The sequence below is a fragment of the Gekko japonicus genome, unplaced genomic scaffold (genome assembly GCF_001447785.1).
Source record: "Gekko japonicus isolate JY-2015 unplaced genomic scaffold, Gekko_japonicus_V1.1 scaffold446, whole genome shotgun sequence".
NCBI lineage: Eukaryota > Metazoa > Chordata > Lepidosauria > Squamata > Gekkonidae > Gekko > Gekko japonicus.
Window position 1 is genome coordinate 652,792 of NW_015168058.1, and position 20,148 is coordinate 672,939.

Consider the following 20,148-nt stretch of genomic DNA (forward strand, 5'->3'; position numbering starts at 1 on the left):
TTTACAAAACGTCTAGTCAGAGACCGTATTTTGAGAGCAACCCGGAAAAGACACTGAAAATGAAAAATAGAGAGATAAGAATTTTGAAGGAAATCCCATGGAAGATGAGACAGAAAAGGATGGAATATACATGCTTAACTACTAAACTTGCAGCAAATTCAATCTCCTTTAGATGGTTAGTACTGGAAGAGATCCTTTTTATGTTTGAAGGTCAGATATTTAGGATTGACTCAACCCTTAAAGACTTTATGGAGCGACATGGGAGTAAACTGAGAGGTGGAGAGATGAAGAAAGTGGAGGTGAAGAGTGGAATTCCATCAGAGAAAGGAGATGGCTCGACACAGGATTATTCAACAGCATCGGATGAAGAACTTGAACCAGCAGAGAAACTGAATCTGGAATCGAAATCTCAAAGGAAGACAAGAAGAAATAAGGAAGGTAGTAATAAAGGACACGTGTAATGGATGGAACAACAATAAAAATATTTTCAGTTAATATCAATGACCTAAATTCACCAGAGAAGAGAAGGAAAATCTTTAAGCAACTGAAGAAACTAAATGCAGATGTTACCTGTTTACAAGAAACACATTTAAGACCGAAAGATCAATACTAGCTGTCATATAAGAAACTTGGACTTACTTTTGTATCATCAGGTGACGTTAAAAAGAGAGGCATTGTAGCATTTATAAAGGAAGAACCGAAACCTATCTTGATTTTTTCGGCAGAGGATGGGAGGTTGTTGTTGGTTGAAATTAACATTGGAAACAAAAGGATTTTATTAGTAATGATATATACCCCAAATGACCACCAAGGAATTTTTTTTTGACCTTTTAAAATATGTTTTAGCAAGATTTGACTATACTGACATATGTCTACTGGGAGATTTCAATGCAGTCTTTGATTACAACCTGGATAGGAAGACTAATAAGAAGGTTAAGGCCTCCAAAGGACTTCTTCCAAGATCTTTTTTAGAACTAGTTGAATATAAACTAGTTGATGCTTGGAGAGTAAGGAATCCCACGGGGAGAGACTCTACCTTCTATTCTGACAGACACAAATCCTGCACTAGAACTGATATGTGCTGGACTTCAGTAAGCTTCTTACAGGATGTTAAAGATGTCGACATTTTACCCTGATCATATGCAGACCATAACCCTTTGCTGGTGAAAATTAAGAATGCCCCAAGAAAATTTAGGTGGAGATTAAATGTTCAACTGTTGAAAAACATGCAATTTGTGGAGTATATAAAAAAGGAAATTAAGTTATACTTTCAGCAAAATATGAACATGGAAACATTAATGAGAACTGCCTGGGATGCAAGTAAAGCCTATTCTGGAGGACTGGCAATTAGATTCACGGCTAGACGAAGACGAGAGAAGAGGAAACATAACCGAGATATCTTGGCTGCACTGAAGAAAAATGAAGGAGACTTGAAAAGAGATCCTTCACATGAAAATTTAAAATCTAAAATTAAAGCTTAGAAAGGAAAGAGAAAAGAGATTGATCTATTCGCTAAATGACGGGGAGAAGAAGGAGTTATTTCAGAAAGAAGAACTAAAGAAAATATGCAAGCAACACTCTGTGGTTGATACCTAGCTGTCTGCCTCAATTTTAAGCTTGCTATAGTAAGCATAGTCTTTCCTATTCCAGAGGTCTCTGTATGTGAGGTTGTCTGTTATGTAGACTCTGACATCAGTAAAAAAAAAATAAAAAAAATTGTGCAATCTTTTTTATACTCCGCTATATAGGGAAGGGCAAATACCAAAGGAAAAACAAAAGCAATATATATAATCAAGGCCCAACCTGCAAACTTCGTAGTGTGTGAAGAACAGGATTCACAGAGAGATCGCAGGCTGCGGCGCAGCAAGGCGGCTGAGACTTGGGTGAGCTCCCAAGAATCGCCGACATTCCATGCCTTTAGGGGGGTGCTCTGGTTACCCGAGAACCCGCCGACCCTCCCGAAGAGAGAGTCGGTTGCAGGGGAATTGCCCTGGTCTCCTCATGAGCGGTAGCAAGCAGCTGGAAGACTGAGGCTGTCCCGAAGCACGGCGCGGAGCAGCACAGTCATGGAGTCATGACTGTGATAAGCTGTGAACACTCGACTCCGAGAGCCTGAACCTCACCATAACATCGGTGAAGATAAGAACTGATGTGAGTACCAGTAACTGCAACAACTTATCTCCAAAGATATCTTGATCTCGCCCCTTTAAATTTTCCAAAAAGAAAAGAAACGAGACGTGGAGTTCCCCCCCTCCTTCCCCCTCATGAGCGGCTGTCGTGGAAGACTGAGGCTGTCCCGAAGCACGGCGCGGAGCAGCACAGTCATGGAGTCATGACTGTGATAAGCTGTGAACACTCGACTCCGAGAGCCTGAACCTCACCATAACATCGGTGAAGATAAGAACTGATGTGAGTACCAGTAACTGCAACAACTTATCTCCAAAGATATCTTGATCTCGCCCCTTTAAATTTTCCAAAAAGAAAAGAAACGAGACGTGGAGTTCCCCCCCTCCTTCCCCCTCATGAGCGGCTGTCGAGACTGGGAAGTTAAAATCTTTGAAACTATTTAGGGGGGCAAAAAGACTCAATTACTGCTATTTTAACATTTCAATAGACTTAACTGCGATTATTATGTGGAATTGTACTTTTGGATCTGCAATACAACGCCTTCTCCTCCTACTATATGGGATTTAAAAATAAAAGGGACTGCGTTTAACTTTCTTAACATTCTTGTTAAAATAGATTCTGGCTATTTTTGATTGTGTGACTGCTCTCAAGACTGTGTTTTAATATTGAAAATTTACTTAAGAGTGATTGCTTCTGAGAAATATTAAAGAGACTCCATACTGTTTGGTCTATGTGGAAAGATTCTTGGATTTTAACATAGCTACTGAGTCTGGTGTTTTGAATTAGCGACCAGCTCTGCGAGACTCTCTGGGAAAGTAAACAAGAGAGAGCTGACTTTGAGCAACAGACTGGAACTGTGACTCAAGATTAAAATGGAGTTACAAAATAATTACAAAGAAGTAGAGGCGTTAGATGATCCAGATGATGTACAAAATATGCAATTTAACCAGCAATAATTTCTAGAGATGCTTGAGACCACAATTCACCGAGCGATCCAGAATACTTTTCATAGACTGTACAACAAGGAACTGATCTTACAACAGGAAATTGCAAACGAGAAAGAAGACCAGCTGACTGTAATATGCCCAGTTAAGGAGTAGGATTCCAACCAAGATTAACTATTTCATGAAAGACTCTCTGGGAAAGTAAACAAGAGAGAGCTGACTTTGAGCAACAGACTGGAACTGTGACTCAAGATTAAAATGGAGTTACAAAATAATTACAAAGAAGTAGAGGCGTTAGATGATCCAGATGATGTACAAAATATGCAATTTAACCAGCAATAATTTCTAGAGATGCTTGAGACCACAATTCACCGAGCGATCCAGAATACTTTTCATAGACTGTACAACAAGGAACTGATCTTACAACAGGAAATTGCAAACGAGAAAGAAGACCAGCTGACTGTAATATGCCCAGTTAAGGAGTAGGATTCCAACCAAGATTAACTATTTCATGAAACTTTGCTTTCAGACAAAGAACTCATAAGAAGCAATACAAGAGAAGGCAAAAAAAATCATGGGAAGAGCAGTAATTTTTTCAACTCTTGAAATGCCAGAAGAGAGAATACAAGATGAATTGTTATATGGCCTGGCTTTTGCAAACAAAAAGAACATGAAAAACAATACAAGTCAGGAAACTTCACCTAATGGAAGTATGGAACAAACAAGGGAAGAAATAAAGACCACCTTCAGCACATACAAAGAGAAAAGACACCGGCTTATGATCATCATGAAAAATAAAATTCAAAAAAAGAGAGAAATATATAAATACTATAATTAGATTGGCATAAGAAATGTTGATGTATGTCTAATGGTTTGATTTGAGTTATAGCTGGGAATAAAAATAATATAACAGAAAAACATTTAAACATAAATAAAACACATAATTATAAAACAGTAAAGCAAGCACAGAAAGATAATTTGTTCATGTTAAGAAACATGTAATCTACAGCTGTAACTTAATAAGGAAGACATTATGGATCTGGATTTACATACTGGCGTTGATTTTATTATGTGCTGCAAATAGAAATTGCTAACCTTCTCTTCTGTTGTATTACTATCTACATGTTGTTTCCATTAAAGAGCCTAATTGAAACTAACAGTAATTAACAAGATTCTATTAAGAACCTAGCAATGAAATGTTAATGCTTCAGTTTTTTATTGTGATTTATATAACTCCATTACTTTTTAAATATGATTGGTAGAGTGATTTTTGATTCCCTTGCAGTTGAAATATTAGTAAAAGATTATGTTATTAGAGTTATATTAGTTTAATTTACCTAAAATTTATATATAATAGGAAAACAGATGTATAGCGGTGTAAAGAAAACATCGTAAAAAATATATTTGTTAATTTGGTCAAGCTTTAGGTAATTTTTGTCTGTATGTTATGTGTGAGCAAACTGACTAGATACTATTGCAATGTAATACTCTCACCTTTTTCTTTTTCTTTTGAAAACCGAATAAAATATTATCAAAAAAAAGAATAGGGTTCACAGATGGCCTCACATCCAAGTCTCTTCCTCTGAAGCTAAGCAGGGCTTGGCTCTCCTATGATGTCTTAATAGCAGATTTCCTGACCAAAGAAAGAACTGTCCGTGTTCAGCATCTCCTCTGATTGTTGCACTAAGAAAATAGCTAGGAGAAGTAAGCCCAAGTGGAAAGCAATCACGAGGGACAATCTGTCTGCAAGGGAATTGGCGGGGAATAATCTTAAAACCTGATACTGAGTAGCCGGGGGGGGGGGAGTGTCTTGCATGACGCATTTGTCAAGCAAATTTGCACAGCTGGCTGCGGCATCACACAGCCCTTTCTGTAACCTAGAGTTGCATGACACATACCTGAAGGGTTTCAAAGAACATCTCTCTCTCATCCACAGTCAATTTGAAGGTGTTGGGCTGGGGAGCCCCAAAGAAGACAATATGTTCATACTGGAAAGTTTCCAGAGGCTTTGGGTCCCCCCGTTTGTACACAGACACATTCTCCGTGCTGACGCTGAGCCAGAGATCATTTGGGAAGCCACCTTCCTTACACTGCAAGAAAGAAGTCAAAAGAGTTAGCAGAAGGAGAAAGTGCAACTGGGAAAGTACTGGGTTGGAGGCAAAGACTGAGTGAGTAGGTGGGATGTGTACAAGCAGCTCAGCCCCCCCCCTTCCTTTTCTATCCAGTGGAATAAAAGTGAATTTATTTTTTAACAGTTAAGGTAGGCTATTGAATGAGAGCCAAACAGCAGAATTTCCAGGCCTGGGACTCCTGCAAAGGCCTTTGTAAAAAAACTTGAGACATGCCTGCAGCTAGGTGGTGGTGGGGGGCTCGGTTTCACGTGGGCAAAGTTTGAAGCTGCAGCCGAGCAGGAGGAGAGGGAGAGGGGCGACCTCACTGGGTCTTCCTGCTTCCGCAGCCGGCTTCTCAAAGCCCCCCCCTCCTGCTCGGCCACAGCCAGAAGCAGGAAGACCCCCCTCTTTTTATGGCTCACGCACTCTCTTTCCACACCCCAGAATGTACTCCCTGGTGGGCAGCTTGCCACTTCTGCAGAGCGGCCTTAAGGAACGCCTGGCCTCCCAGCCCAGGTCCTCCCACCAAGGCTGACTCTCAGTGCCACTTCCTGGCTGAGACGCTTCCCAAGGGTGCTGCTTCGCCATTCCTTGAAGGCTGTTTGCAGGGCAGACCTTCCAAGGTGAGCCTGCTAGATTGTGGAGCTAGATTGTGGAGCGTTTCATCTAGAAGGAAGGAAGGCTTTTTTGACCCCTGCTGGCTCTCTCTCAATTATATTACAACTAATTAGATTCTTTGCGGCCCCCCCCCCCTCCGAAAATTTCCTAGCTATGGGGCTGACTTGAGGTCCACAGATGAAACCACACAGGACAGAATATGGGGATGGGGACAGCTGATGGATCAAAACGTAAGCTTCTTCCCACCCAATAAGTTGCCTCCTACCTAAACTGTGTCCATCCCAGCTCTCCCACACTTTCTCCAGCCAAAGCATTGCTGCACTGAAGAAGCACTTGGTGAACGATGTCAATGGGGAGGGGAAGCGCCTGAGTGTCAGGCATCAGGCTTGTGGGTAGTGCGGGAGAAGCATCTCTTTGACATGGACTGCAGTAAGTCTGTGTCTTGTACCACATAAAGAAGGAACAATGTTCCCAAATGTCAGGTACTTTTATTGCACTTAAGCAAGGAGAATCGACTGGTTGGATTTTGTGCATACCCTGTTATCGGCCCCTGTGAGCGCAATTATTGTTATTTTTATCTTTATCTCAGTGATGACGTATGATACGCCATGAGCACAAATGATTATATTTGGAAACATTGCATTTGTTTTGGGTTGTGGGTTGTGGACCACCAACTCATTATAGATAAGAACATAAGAACATAAGAGATGCCAATGTTGGATCATGCCAAAGGCCCATCCAGTCCAACACTCTATATCCCACAGTGGCCAGAAATACCAGTGCCATCAGGAGGTCCAGCAGTGGGGCCAGGACATTAGAAGCCCTCCCACTGTTGACCCCCCCCTCAAGCACCAAGATGACAGAGCATCACTTGCCCCAGAGTCCCTATCTATACCTTGTGGCTGATAGCCACTGATGGACCTCTGCTCCATATGCTTATCTAATTCCCTTTTGAAGCCGTCCATGCTTGTAGCCGCCACCACTTCCTGTGGCAGTGAATTCCAAGTGTTAATCATTCTTTGGGTGAAGAAGTACTTCCTTTTATCCGTTCTAACCCGACCGCTCAGCAATTTCATGGAGTGCCCACGGGTTCTTGTATTGTGAGAAAGGGAGAAAAGTACCTCTTTCTCTACCTGCTCTTTCCCATGCATAATCTTATAAACCTCAATCATGTCACGCCTCAGTCGTCGTTTCTCCAAGCTAAAGAGCCCTAAGCGCCTTAACCTTTCCTCATAGGGAAAGTGTTCCAACCCTTTTATCATTCGAGTTGCTCTTTTCTGCACTTTTTCCAAAGCTATAATATCCTTTTTAAGGTGTGGTGACCAGAATTGCACACAGTATTCCAGATGAGGTCGCACCATTGATTTATATAGCGGCATTATGATATTGGCTGATCTGTTTACAATACCCTTCCTAATAATCCCCAGCATAGCATTGGCCTTCTTTATTGCAGTCACACACTGTCTCGACATTTTCAGTGAGTTATCTACTACAACTCCAAGATCTCTCTCTTGATCAGTCTCTGCCAGTTCAGACCCCATCAACGTGTATTTATAGTTAGGATTTTTGGCTCCAATGTGCATCACCTTGCACTTGGCCACATTGAACCCCATTTGCCATGTTGACGCCCACTCGCCCATCCTTGACAGATCCCTTTGGAGTGCCTCACAATCCTCACTGGTTTTCACCACCCTGAACAACTTCGTATCATCCGCAAATTTAGCCACTTCACTGCTTACTCCCAACTCCAAATCATTAATGAACAAGTTAAAAAGCAGTGGACCAAGTACTGATCCCTGTGGTACCCCACTGCTTACACCCCTCCACTGGGAGAACTGCCCATTTATACTCACTCTCTGTTTTCTATTAATTAGCCAGTTTTTGATCCATAAAAGGACTTGTCCTTTTATCCCATGATTTTTGAGCTTACTTAGGAGCCTTTGATGAGGAACTTTATCAAAAGCTTTCTGGAAGTCAAGGTAAACAATATCTATTGGATCCCCCTTGTCCACATGTTTGTTCACCCCCTCAAAGAACATTAACAGGTTAGTGAGACAAGATCTTCCCTTACAGAACCCATGTTGAGTCTGCCTCAATAGGTTTTGTTCATCTATGTGCCTACTAATTCTTTCCTTAATAATGGTTTCCACCAATTTACCCGGTATCGACGTCAGACTGACTGGCCTGTAATTTCCCGGATCTCCTCTGGAACCCTTTTTAAAGATGGGAGTGACATTAGCTACCTTCCAGTCCTCAGGAATGGAGGCTGATTTTAAGGAGAGATTACATATTTTTGTCAGGAGATCCACAAGTTCACAATTGAGTTCTTTCAGAACTCTCGGATGTATGCCATCTGGGCCTGGTGATTTATCAGTTTTTAAGTTGTCTATCAGTTTTAGGACCTCCTCTCTCGTCACCTCAATCTGACTCAGGTCTTTCAACACCCCTCCTGAAATCAGTGGTTCTGGAGTGGGCAAGCACTTCTCATCTTCCACAGTGAAGACGGAGGCAAAAAATGCATTTAGCTTCTCAGCCATTTCCCTATCATCCTTCAATACTCCTTTTACCCCTTGGTCGTCCAAGGGCCCCACTGCCTCCCTGGCTGGTTTCCTTCTTCTAATGTATTTGAAGAAAGTTTTATTGTTGGTCTTTACATTTTTTGCTATATGCTCCTCATATTCCCTTTTTGCCTGCCTGACCACAGACTTGCATTTTATTTGCCATAGCCTGCGTTCTGTTTTATCAGCCTCACTGTGACATAGTTTATTTGTAATTTAAATACTTGCTTAATATATCCTATACTCAGTCATTTCAAGTGTATTTACTCTTTGATGGTCTTCCCTTGGTGTTTTCCTGCTGTTTCCTGCTATTACACACGGGATCCCTGTCTTGTCTGCTACTATTAACTAATTAAGCATGACTTCCTCCAGATCAGGGCCCAAGGATGACCCTTGTGGTTCCTCTCTCACCTCGACATCAAAGAGGGTGGAGCCATAGCCTGGCCATTCCTTCATGATGGCCATGTAAGCCACCATGGCCTGCTGCTGGGGCAGCCCTTGAAGTTTGCTCCACTTCTCTGCTACGCTGGCTCGCGCCGCCGACAGCTCCTCTTTCACCCACATCTCCATCATCTGTTCCTCCTCCACTTTCTGCTTCTTCACTGAGCCTGCCTTGAAGCTGCGCTTCAGTGTGCCCTCCAGGAAACTGGTCCGCCTTCTCTCCAGGGCGTGGCTGCTGGGGCCACTGCTGCTCTTCATGGACTGCAGGATCCTGGACTTCAGCCGGTTTACTGGGTAGACGCTGTCAAGCGACCAGGGGATTCTGGAGCAGTCCCCGTGTAGGTATTGCAGCCTTAGTGCAGCCAGGTGTAGCAGTGTCTCCTCCGAGCCAGGGAAGTGGCCGTCAGTGAGACTTTCATGAGCCTGTAAACATCAGCCGGAACAGTCATTCACAGGTTTAGATAAAGTTTCTATACTGAAGTTACTTGTTGCCAAGACTGGTTTGGCAATGGTGGCACTTGTCCAACCATAGTATTTTCTCCCTACCAGACTGAAAGTATGTAACATAACATGAACTTGTGGCCAAATGTGATGGACATTGTGAATATATGATAACAGCTATGAGACTAAATCTACAAAGCCAGTGCAACATCTTAACTCCAATGACAGCCAAAGTCTTTCAAGAAAATATCAGCTAGTCAGAGAAAAGGGAAGTTTGCCAAATGTGAAATGGGGTCTTCGTTTTCATTTTTCCAGGTTAAAATAGCCAAGATTTTTATTCCTGGCTCATTGTTGTCATGACATCTAATGGTAAACCTGCTGGTCTTTGTTTGAATGATGGAAACAGTAAAATGGGTCCCATCTGAACTCCTGGGAATGCAGAAAAATACAACTATGTAAATTAACCGAAAGAAGAAAGAAGGAAACCTAAACACCAGCCTGATGTGAACTGAAAATGCTCCCGAGGGGACAGAACATTGAAAGTAACTGAGAGTCTAAGGGAAAAGGGGGTGGAGGAGAAAAGAAATCAGCCTGCTCACGCCCATACAGAAACTCAGAGAGGCAGATGTGGAGGGGAAGGTGGGATTTTTAAATTGTTTCTCCCCCTCCTGCAATTCCTCACAAGCCTCGAGCAGTTTATACTGTACTATACCTTGTGTTTCCAACAGATCCACAGAATGCAGGGTGCAGAAGAGAGCGACGAGGATGATCAGGGGTCTGGAGACCGAGCCCTATGAGGAAAGGCTGAGGGCCCTGGGAATGTTTAGTTTGGAGAAGAGGAGACAGGGGGGACATGATGGCCCTCTTTAAATATTTGAAAGGCTGTCATTGGGAGGAGGGCAAGGAGCTGTTCCAGTTGGCAGCAGAGGACAGGACCCAAAGCAACGTGTTTAAATTACATGCAGAAAGGGATCGGCTGGATATTAGGAAAAACTTTTTTCCTAATCAGGTGGAATCAGCTGCTGAGGGAGGTGGGTGAGCTCCCCTTCACTGACAGCTTTCCAGAAGAGGCTGGATGAATATTTGTCAGAGATGCTTCAGGCTGGTCCTGCATTGGGCAGGGGGTCTGTATGGCCCCTTCCAACTCTATGATTCTATGAATTTCTTATTCGCTACATAAAGTTTCACAGTAGGCATTTATTTACACAGTTGTTATGGCAACTTATCACCCTCTCACTGGGACTGGAGTGGGTTACGTTCATGCTGATTGGACCTTTATCATTTGACAGATTTCTGCAGGGGTCATTTCATAGAAAAAGAGCTGCAGGAGCTAATTAGCATATGGTATGCTAATGAGCTATGCTATTAGCATATGCCATGTCCCCTGACATCACTGGAAGTGATGTCAGAAGGGGAAGCAAAAGGGGGGGAGGCATCTTCAAAAGCCTCCCCTTCCCTTCCCCAGCTGGCCTGCCCGGGGGGGGGGGGAGTGAAGAAAGTAGGGGTTTAAAGTTTAAAAAGAGAGGAGAGAGGGAAAGAAAGAAAGGAGGAGGGAAAGAAAGAGAGAAGGGAAGAAGGAGGGAAAGAAAAAACAGAAAAACAGAAAAGAAAAAACAGAAAAGAAGGTGGGAAAGAAAGAAAGAGAGAAGGGAAGAAGGAGGGGAAGAGGAAAAGGAAAGGAGGAAAAGAGGAAGGAAGGAAGAGAAGGGAAAGAGAAAGAAAAGGAGGGAAAGGAAAGGAGGGAAAGATGGCAGAGATGGAGGGAGGGAGAGAGGCCCAGGCCCACCCCCCCATCAAGCCCCCGCCACCCCCACGGATCCCTTACTTACCATTTCGGCGCAGGCCAGGGAAGCCGGCAGCGGGGCTCTCCAGGCCTCCCCTGAGCCGCAGCGCTTCTGCTTGGGCCCGGGGGACCCGGCTGCGGGGCTCTCTGGGCCTCCCCCCAGCCATAGTGCTTTTGCGCAAGCCTGGGGGACCTGGCAGCAGGGCTCTCTGGGCCTCCCCCCAGCCCCCATGCTTTGGCGTAGGCCTGAGGAAGCCGGATGCGGGGCTCTTCGGGCCTTCCCCAGGCCGCAGTGCTTCAGCGTGAGGAGCTGGGGGTGGGGCTTGTCGCTGCCACCATTTGCACTGTCTCCTGGGCTGCCAGAGCAGCGCTCCAGCGCACTCTGGCCCCAAAAGACCCCTGGTGGTGACACTACTATGGTCTTATACAGCTTGACCGCTTAGGCTCACTTTATTTTTTTAAAGAAGAAAAAAAACAGTTCTTTCTTCTCTTTACACTCAGGGTATATAGCAACACCTCCCATTTAAGTGACCATATATCTAACCAGTAGTTCTGGCCTGTGAAAACCTTGGCCACTATAAATTTTTCAGGAGCCACAAGACTGTTGCTTTTGCTGCACTGGCTCCCATGGCTACCCCTCTGAGATGACACCGTAACATCTGCATGTAGTCCTCTCTGTCAAGATGGGCAGAACTCTTGCTTTCATCCTATTAACATGTCACTGTGGACGAAGACTTCTCATCATGGCCTGGCCCATCCAGCCACCTACCTTGAAGGGCTTACCTGCTCAAACATGAAGGCAAACTCCACTCCCTCTTTTGGAACATTTTCCACATCCAGGAAGCAATACAGTTTGAAATACAGCTGCCAGTGCCCCCCCTCCTCCTCCTCTTCGGTGGACCCAGCAAGCCTGAAAAGTGGGAGAGAATCTGATGATCGTCTTGATCATGGATCAGTTAAAAGTTGGAGTACATGTTGCACTGGCCTCATGAAAGCAGCATTCCTGTGGCAAGTTCTCCCCTCCCCCTCCTTCTAACATCTGGGAAGATTCAGCATGTAGCCCAGCATCACCAGTCTGGGTGTTTCCCTATCCCTGCAAGAAGCAGCCAATTACACGGACGGGGGCAGGGAACCTCATCATGGGGCAGTGCCGTGCTACATGCCAGGTACCTTTAGCATTTCCAGGCCCAGGGTCTGTTAAGCTGCAAGCATGACGTGTAGGAGTCATGTGACAGGAAGAGGGGAGCCAAAACTATAATCTGGTGTCAAGGCCAGAACTATGGGCAGCAGACCAAGAAAGATGCAGAAGAAGCTGAGGGGAACAATCATGGAGGAAGTCCTCTCCACCACGGAGTGACCTTGCCTTGCCATCCTGCTTTTCCTCTCAGTGTGCATGTAAAGTGGAACAGGAGCCACAGTGCCCTTGCTCTCTTCCACATGCGCATGAGCAGCAGGTCCTTCCAAAAGGCAGCCAAAACATTACAGCTCTCTAGAGGAGTTCATGACCCAGCAGCTGAAACTCCACAACCCACCTGTCAGGAAGCTGCCAAATGTTCTTATTGTTCCTATACGCATCCTGGTACCTGAATTTAGCAACACACCTGTCTTTATATTTCCCCCCCTCCCTGGACATCCGCTCATATAACCATGCGCATATAGTCATAGTGGTTGCATTCTTGTTAGTCTACGCTAGCCATGCCTGCTGTAACGTTATCATTTCCAAGGTCACAGGTGGTCATGAGAAGAAGTCTGCTTTGCTTTGCTTTGCTTTGCATGAGTAGAAACTGTGGGAAGCGTTTGGTAGTGATAACACAGTTGCCGTTGCTTTCTCAGGGGTTTGGGCGCGTAAACTGCTTTTTGGGCGCGAGCGGGAACCATGTCTATTGGCTGTATTGATTATGAATTTGCTTTAACCTTCCCAGCTCAATGATCTTGCGTTATTCTGAACAGTGATTCTGTTCAGTGACTCATGGCTTCAATAAAGTAATTCCTTTCAAAAATAATAATAATAATAAAAAAAAATAAAATAAAATAATTCCTTTCTATAAGTGTGTACTCCATTGAATTGCTGTGGGACCTGACACCACCTCAGGGTCCCACCTCATGGGTTGAAGGCCACTGTCCTAAAGCTTTCAACAGGAATGATGAAAAGTCTCCACAAGCATTCTATTTTTGGAGGCATCTCTTGATGGGCATAATATATAGCCCATCTCTAAGGAGATCATGAGACAGAATTAACTGAAAGACACCACCACTTGCAATATCCAGATAGACTGGAAAGGAACTTAAAAAAAAAGGTGAAGAGGAAAAGAAGGGTCAAAGGAGAGAGAGAACTCCTGGAGAACGCCAAAGCTAGTTTGCTCTGTAGAAATCAACTGACCTCCCGCGCAAGTCATACAGTCAAAAATTCTAACAACAAATTCTGCTGGAGAACAAAGGAGGAATAATCTCACATGCTGGAGATCCTCCTCCATGGAAAGAGAATGGTCCTTCACAAAGGGATTTATTGAGGAGAGCTCAGGATCACAAACCAAGATCCAGAGGCCTCCGGGCCTTTCAAAACTCAGTGTTTTGTTGACTGATCAAACAGACAAGCATATCTCACAGCTGTGGAAAGCTGCACCATCCTGCTCACTACCTCAGGTTCTAGTTCCAGTTTTCTGGCACCCAATGTGGCCCTGGTCTTTGAATAAGAGACCCAGAAGATGGGACCTGAGCCGGGCCCAGGTATTTGGATACTTGGACAGGTCTAGAAAAAGCTGCCACAGAGACCCAAACACTAAGGCTGTATTTGCACTACACTGCAATTTGCGAACTATGCCAAGGTCTTTTGATTCCGGCTGTGCCCTACGATGCAGGTCTAAGGATGAGAAACACTCCTGTAAAGGGACCTACCTCTCAAACTTGGCCAAGACATCAGCCACAGTCACCCGACTCTCAATTGCCTTGTCCACATGCTTGTTGCGTTCAAAGAGGGCAAACATGTTCCGACTGTCTTCCATAGCCAGTCCTCGGATCAGCTTCTCCACCACCTGCCAAGAGAAGAAAAGAGCACCACAAAGTTATGCAGACCAATGGCGGAAAAACATACAGGGAGCCTATAGCTGAGGCTGGACAGGGCAGGAGATGGACAGAGAGAGCTGCCCCTCCACACCCTGTGCTTTCCCCCAGCATGGGCCAGCAGAAAAAAATTAAAAAATTCCTTCCTTCCTTCGTCCTTGGATACACAGGAAAGAAATGAAGATGAGCCAAAAAGGGCCCGAATTATGATAAGGACACCAAGCAGCTACGCCCACATCCACCCCCCCACACACACACCATCAGTCTTCTGTTTTTACCTCTCCTGCACTGGTATGGGAATTGATGGTGATCTGACAAGAGCCCCCTCCGTGGCAGTAAACTGTCGTCGTCATTTCCTCCCGTGTAATTAGGGCCTGTATCTCTTCCTGGGAGGGGACAAATTCCCTGCTTTTGGTTCTCTTCAGCGAATCACTGATGAATTGAGAATACCGATCTATTTCTGTGCCTGGGAAGAGGTCTTTTACTCTGGTTGGGAAAAAGATAAAAGCCATTATTGTCCTCCTGTGTGCTGACAGACAAACTTTGAACCAGAATCTTGTGTCGTACATAGAGCACTGGAGAGAGGCTAAAGCCCAAACCTAGGGAGATGATGCCACACGTTTAAATAAATTATACTAAATTTAGTCATCTCTCATCAGAAGAGGTTTAAGATTTTCTGGTCCCAGGCTGACATTTACATCCAGTTCCCTCTAGAATCCCAAGGTCAAGTATAATGAGAGGGGTAAAAAAAATGGTGGGGTTTTTTTTGCAATGAAAAAGCAGTAAAAAAGAGGGGAGGATCCTTCCATGGACCTGTTCAGTAACTGATCCTGTTTAACGTCTTCATAAGTGACTTGGAGTGTAGAGAAGGGCTACGGAGGTCGTTATGCCTGTACAGTGTTCCCTCTCTCACCTTCTGAGATGGAACTTGAGGTAGCGCAGGATTCCCCTGCTGGGCAGGAAAGTGCAACTCATGCAGGTCATCAGCTGCCAGTGGTGAAGGTTCCCAGGGCTGCTGGGCTGTGGCACGTGGTTGGTCTGCTTGATCAGCTGGCAATAGACCTCGTCACGGAGGGGCCTGAGGTCCTGGCAGGTCTGCAAGATGCCCTGGATGATGGGGATGGGGTCAGACACCGTCTCAATCTCCTGCAGGGAGTTAAAGATCTTCATAGCTTCATCTTGGAGGCTGCTGTAGCCCTTCTCTTGCTGCACTGTTAAGGGGAGAGGAAGCGTACATAGAAGATGGGGAGAACATCAGTCTTGCACTGAGAACTCCTCAGATAAACACCCCAAGAAGCAAGCTGGCAGGACGAGAACCAATCCTACCGTGTATTCTGGTCCTCAGAAACTCATGAAGGCATTGTTTGGCCAAAACCTTTAGCGTGAACCATCCCAATTCTTACATTTGGGAAAGAAGCAACACAATAAATACCCTTGGTAATGAAAGGTATTCCAGGTGGTCAAGAGGAGAAACTTACCCATTGGTGTCAAGCAAGAAAATGTAACAACCAACATGTTATAGGGATCCAAAAGCAGAATTTCCATACCAAAGATACTCCATTCACCTTTCCTGCAATTTTGTCTTTCTCCATTACACAGAGAAGAAAGGAAAATTGTCTCATAATTTAGGATAATTTTTACTCGCGGAAAAATCTAATGGGAAAGAGGTCCATTCTGAAAAGTGGATTCTGCATGTGTGGGTTGCCCCGACAATCATGTAGCAAGCTGGCTGGAGTGGCCGAGCCAGTCACTGGGCAAGCCACAGCTTTGGTGCCGGGAGAATGGGTACCTGTCCCCATGGGCGCATGCCTCCCAAGTGTCTGTGGCCTAGACGTCTCGTGGAGGGGGAGGGGGGAGAGTCAGGACTCAACTTGCAAGACCTGATTTCCGTGCATTTAGGGATCTACGCGCCTGGACCTTGGGATCTGGCTGAGGCACCCCAGCACGAGTGTGGGAAGGAGGAGGAGGAGGAGGAAGATGAGAACGCTTCACCCTCCTCTCCTCCTCTCTAGCTGAGGCCTTGAGCTGCACTAGGGATAAGGGGAAAGCAACTCGTACTAGGGCCTCCAGTAGTCATGGCACTTGACAGTCTCCAAAACCTCCGACAAGATATCTTCTCATAAATGCAATCATTGATAAAAGCCAACTGAGGACAGCGGCTGAACTAATTTGTCAGTTAAGAGTGTTCGTCTCAGGAATGTTACAGAAATGTCTCTTTCGGCAGCTCAGTAATCGCTACAGGCCTATGGCACATGCTCCCTCAGAACTGTGCAGCTTAGAAATAAACATTTAGGAAATCTCTCTGAGCTTACAAAGGGGTTCTCTTCCACTAGCCTTCCTTTTATTTTTGTAAGGTACTTGATCTTACCTTACTGTGAAAGACAGAGGGAGAACAAGCAGAGCCAGAGAGCATGTCTATATATCCTTTTTTAAGCAGGAAGCTTAGATAGACATGCGTTTTTCTCTCTCCCTCCCACTTGAATTCAAACCTCTAACATGACACATGCTCCTATGTTGTTTTATAATCTATTATGAATGTATACTGCTTGTCAGTTCTTGGAAGCCGCCCTGAGCCTGCCTAGCGGGGAGGGCGGGGTAAAAGTGAAACAAACAAACAAACAAATAAATAAACTCCAAAGCCACTTACAGTTGATCCCAATGTCTCCATAGGGCAGTGGTAACAACGGGGAGTGCAGGGGATGCTGCGTGTATCTCAGGATGGGATTCCTCCAGTAGGTCTGCTCCACTACTTCAGGATTCATGCTGTTCTCCTGAATAGAAAGGCAGATGTGTCTTCAGGTGGGCTGCCTTTTTCTGCCACAAACACCACTATCAGTATTAAGCAAACACTTTTCCATTCAGAGGACTTCAGATAAGTTAATTGTATTTGATACAGAATGTTTACTGACAAAAAGATCTGTAAGATCGGCATATAATGAATTTTGGTCATCAAATAAATTGGGGAAATAACTTCCATGACCAAAATAAACTTTATCAAGAACTCACACTTTTAAAAAAACCTATCAAAAGAACCGGGCCAATCCATTACAAACACTAAAATATAATAATAATAATAATAATAATAATAATAATAATAATAATAATAATACCTTCTGGCAAGTAGTAATATCTCATTTGAGCAACAGAGCAGATTCTATTAACTCAAACATTTCTTCTGTAACCTGGTTCACCTACTATAGTTCGATTTTTGCTGCTCCTGACAATTCTCCACTGGATTTTGATAGTATTGATTTAGATGGTGTTCCTAGCTGGCGGCTGGTAAATCCAGAGGAACTGCTTGAACTAACTGCTGAACTTAAATCACCAGGCCCAGATGGGATCCCAGCTGAATGTCAGCGAGGCCTCTCTCGAGCCCTGGCTGCCATGGGAGTGGCTCTGGAATGTTAACTTCCTTTTCTTCTCAGTTTCCATTATCTCTGTCTGACCTTCAGTGCCTGGTACAGTATTTCTCTTGGGGAAAGTGACCTGTTACTTTGGCGGGCTTCTACCTGGCCTCTGATTGGCCCTAGGCCATCAGGGGGTCTCCTTGAATAATGTATAACTGTTTGCTTCGTGTGTTTTATGTTAGTTCTAACACGAAATGGTTAAGATATCTGCATACTCTCATATTCTCAATAAACTTCTTTGAATGAAAGCTATTGGGAACTGATTGCTGCAGGAGTCTGACAAAGTGTTAGAACTCCTTACAGTTCCTGCCTGGACTTGTACCCAACCATGACTGCCGGTGATACCGGGAGCGTTCCGGTTACCACCACTGAGGAGGAACCGACTCCCACCATGACTGTGACAACCACGACAGCGGGTGGTGATGCCGGTGGGGATACTGGTCAATTGGGAAGATTCTGGCAAGAATCCTATTCCTGGTCGTATGCCCTGGGCTGCACCGAAGCAGCTGGGCGATAACTCCCGACCCAAGACTGTCTGCCTATAGCCAACACTACGGTAGCCGCTACCCAGAAGAGTATGGGAAAGACTACGGAAAAGCGGCTAAGAGTGAGGAAATGCAAGTTGAGCGGGTGTGGCAAGAACTTATGGAGCAACATGAGGAATTATGCCGGGACATGCAAGAGATGGTGTTTGACGTCCCCCAGCTCATTGCAGATGCAGTGAAGCATGAAATGCATGCCGTCCTGCCGGACGAGGATGGAGGAAAAGGGCAAGACCAGCTGCGCAACAGGGCACAGGCTAAAGATCAGGTGGTAAGCATACCAGTTCCCATTAATCCTCTGGGGGGGCCAGGCGATCAGCAGCAGGTTAGGGCGCTGGGACCCCTGTGCCACTGGCGCCGGCACCCAGACCCAAACAGCCCTGTGAAATGTTGGATGCCACCTTTGATGGAGACCCTGACAAACTGTCCTTCTTCCTGCTGCAGGTGCACACGTTCTTGAGGGACTGGTAGGTAGGTAGAAAATGTATTGTATATGGCCATAGGCCTTTACAATTGAGAGTCGTTAGAGATAAAATGCAATTACAGATATAAAGATATAGTACCTCACTAAAATATAGTAATATAATACATATTTATGTGGTCCCTGCAAAGACAATATGAAGACCCCTTGGAATTGGAGAAGGTGCGAACCTGCCTGCGAGCCTTGCGACAAGGAAATAAGATGGTCCATGAATTTCCGGATGAGTTCAAGATGTATGCGGCTAAGGGGCAGGGATGGCCTGAAGAAGTCCTGATTGAACAGTATCATATTGGGTTAAATCACCAGATACTGGAGAAGGTCCATCAACCCAATGACTTTAGCTGGGTGGATCTGTGAAGCCAGCAATGCAGAGAACCGACTCAAGCTGATTAAAATGCACCTCCCTAGGCCAGCCCCAAAGACACCGGGGGGGGGTGAGGGGAAAGGCCCACGATCCAAGCCTAAAGAGCCCATGAAAGAGTGGTGTATGAAGCAAGGGGTGTGCCTAGACTGCGGGGCTCCGGAGCACAACACTGCCTTTTCAGGGGGGCCCTTGTTTATCTAGATGATATCTTATTATACTCCCCCGACAAGAAATCACATGTGAAATTAGTGAGGGAGGTGCTGCAAACACTGTATGAGAATAAACTGTTTGCGAAGCTGTCCAAGTGCGAATTCCACAGCACAGAGGTGGATTTTTTGGGCTATCACATCTCTCCCAGAGGTTTGGAAATGGACCCAGCTAAGGTCAGAGATGTCCTGGGATGGGAGGCACCTAGAACCTGATGCCAGCTCCAATCCTTCCTTGGGTTTGTGAACTTTTATAGGGCCTTCATCTCAAACTTTGCCCAAGTCAGTCTACCCCTCACGGACCTCCTGAAAACCAAGGGAAAGGGCCTGGAGAGCACCAAGCCAGGCGCCCGGCTGCTCTGGATTACAGAGTGTCAGGAGTCATTTGACCGCCTCAAGGCACTGTTCACTTCGGAGTCCATGTTAGCTCATCCCGATGAAAACAAGAAATTTATTGTACAAGTAGACGGCTCGGATGTGGTGATGGGGGGGGCGATCTTGCAAGAGGGGGCTGATGGCAAATTACACCCTCTTGCTTACGTATCCCGCAAGTTCAATTCGACTGAACGCAACTGGTCAGTGTGGAATAAGAAAGCTGGGGCGATTAAGCTAGCACTCTCCACGTGGAGGCATTGGCTGGAGGGTGCCAGGGTGCCGTTTGAGGTGTGGACAGACCATAAGAACTTAGAGGCGTTGCGCACCCCTCATAGCCTGAATGGTAAACAAGTGCGCTGGGCAGAGTTCTTCTATAAGTTCCACTTCACCCTCCATCATTTTCCCGGGAAGTCTAACTCCCTAGTGGACGCCCTCTCGTCCCTCCCCCAACACAACAGCCAAAGGGAGAGCATCATTGACTCTATGTTCACACGACTGTTGGTACAAAGGGCATAGACTGTTTGTCCCCATTCCCGGTGACCCTTGTGCTGAATGATGTGACTTGAACTTGCCTTGCCTAAAAATCTGAGACATTTGCATCCTGTCTTTCATCACAGCCTTCTCAAACAGGACCCGGGGCCGAACGCCTGGAGGCCGAATCGACCGTGCCCCCCCCCCCCCACGCCAGAT

At 45.4% G+C, this 20,148-nt stretch overlaps 1 protein-coding gene across 1 annotated transcript in view; it reads right to left on the reverse strand.

Annotated features, from left to right (window-relative positions):
• LOC107113208 (unconventional myosin-X-like) overlaps positions 1-20,148 on the reverse strand; it is a 124,573-nt gene that overhangs the window by 3,736 nt on the left and 100,689 nt on the right. Inside the window, 7 exon segments of the mRNA XM_015414503.1 lie at positions 4,970-5,161; positions 8,770-9,222; positions 11,807-11,933; positions 13,919-14,055; positions 14,362-14,569; positions 14,997-15,294; positions 16,731-16,854. Coding sequence (XP_015269989.1) covers positions 4,970-5,161; positions 8,770-9,222; positions 11,807-11,933; positions 13,919-14,055; positions 14,362-14,569; positions 14,997-15,294; positions 16,731-16,854 — 1,539 coding nt within the window.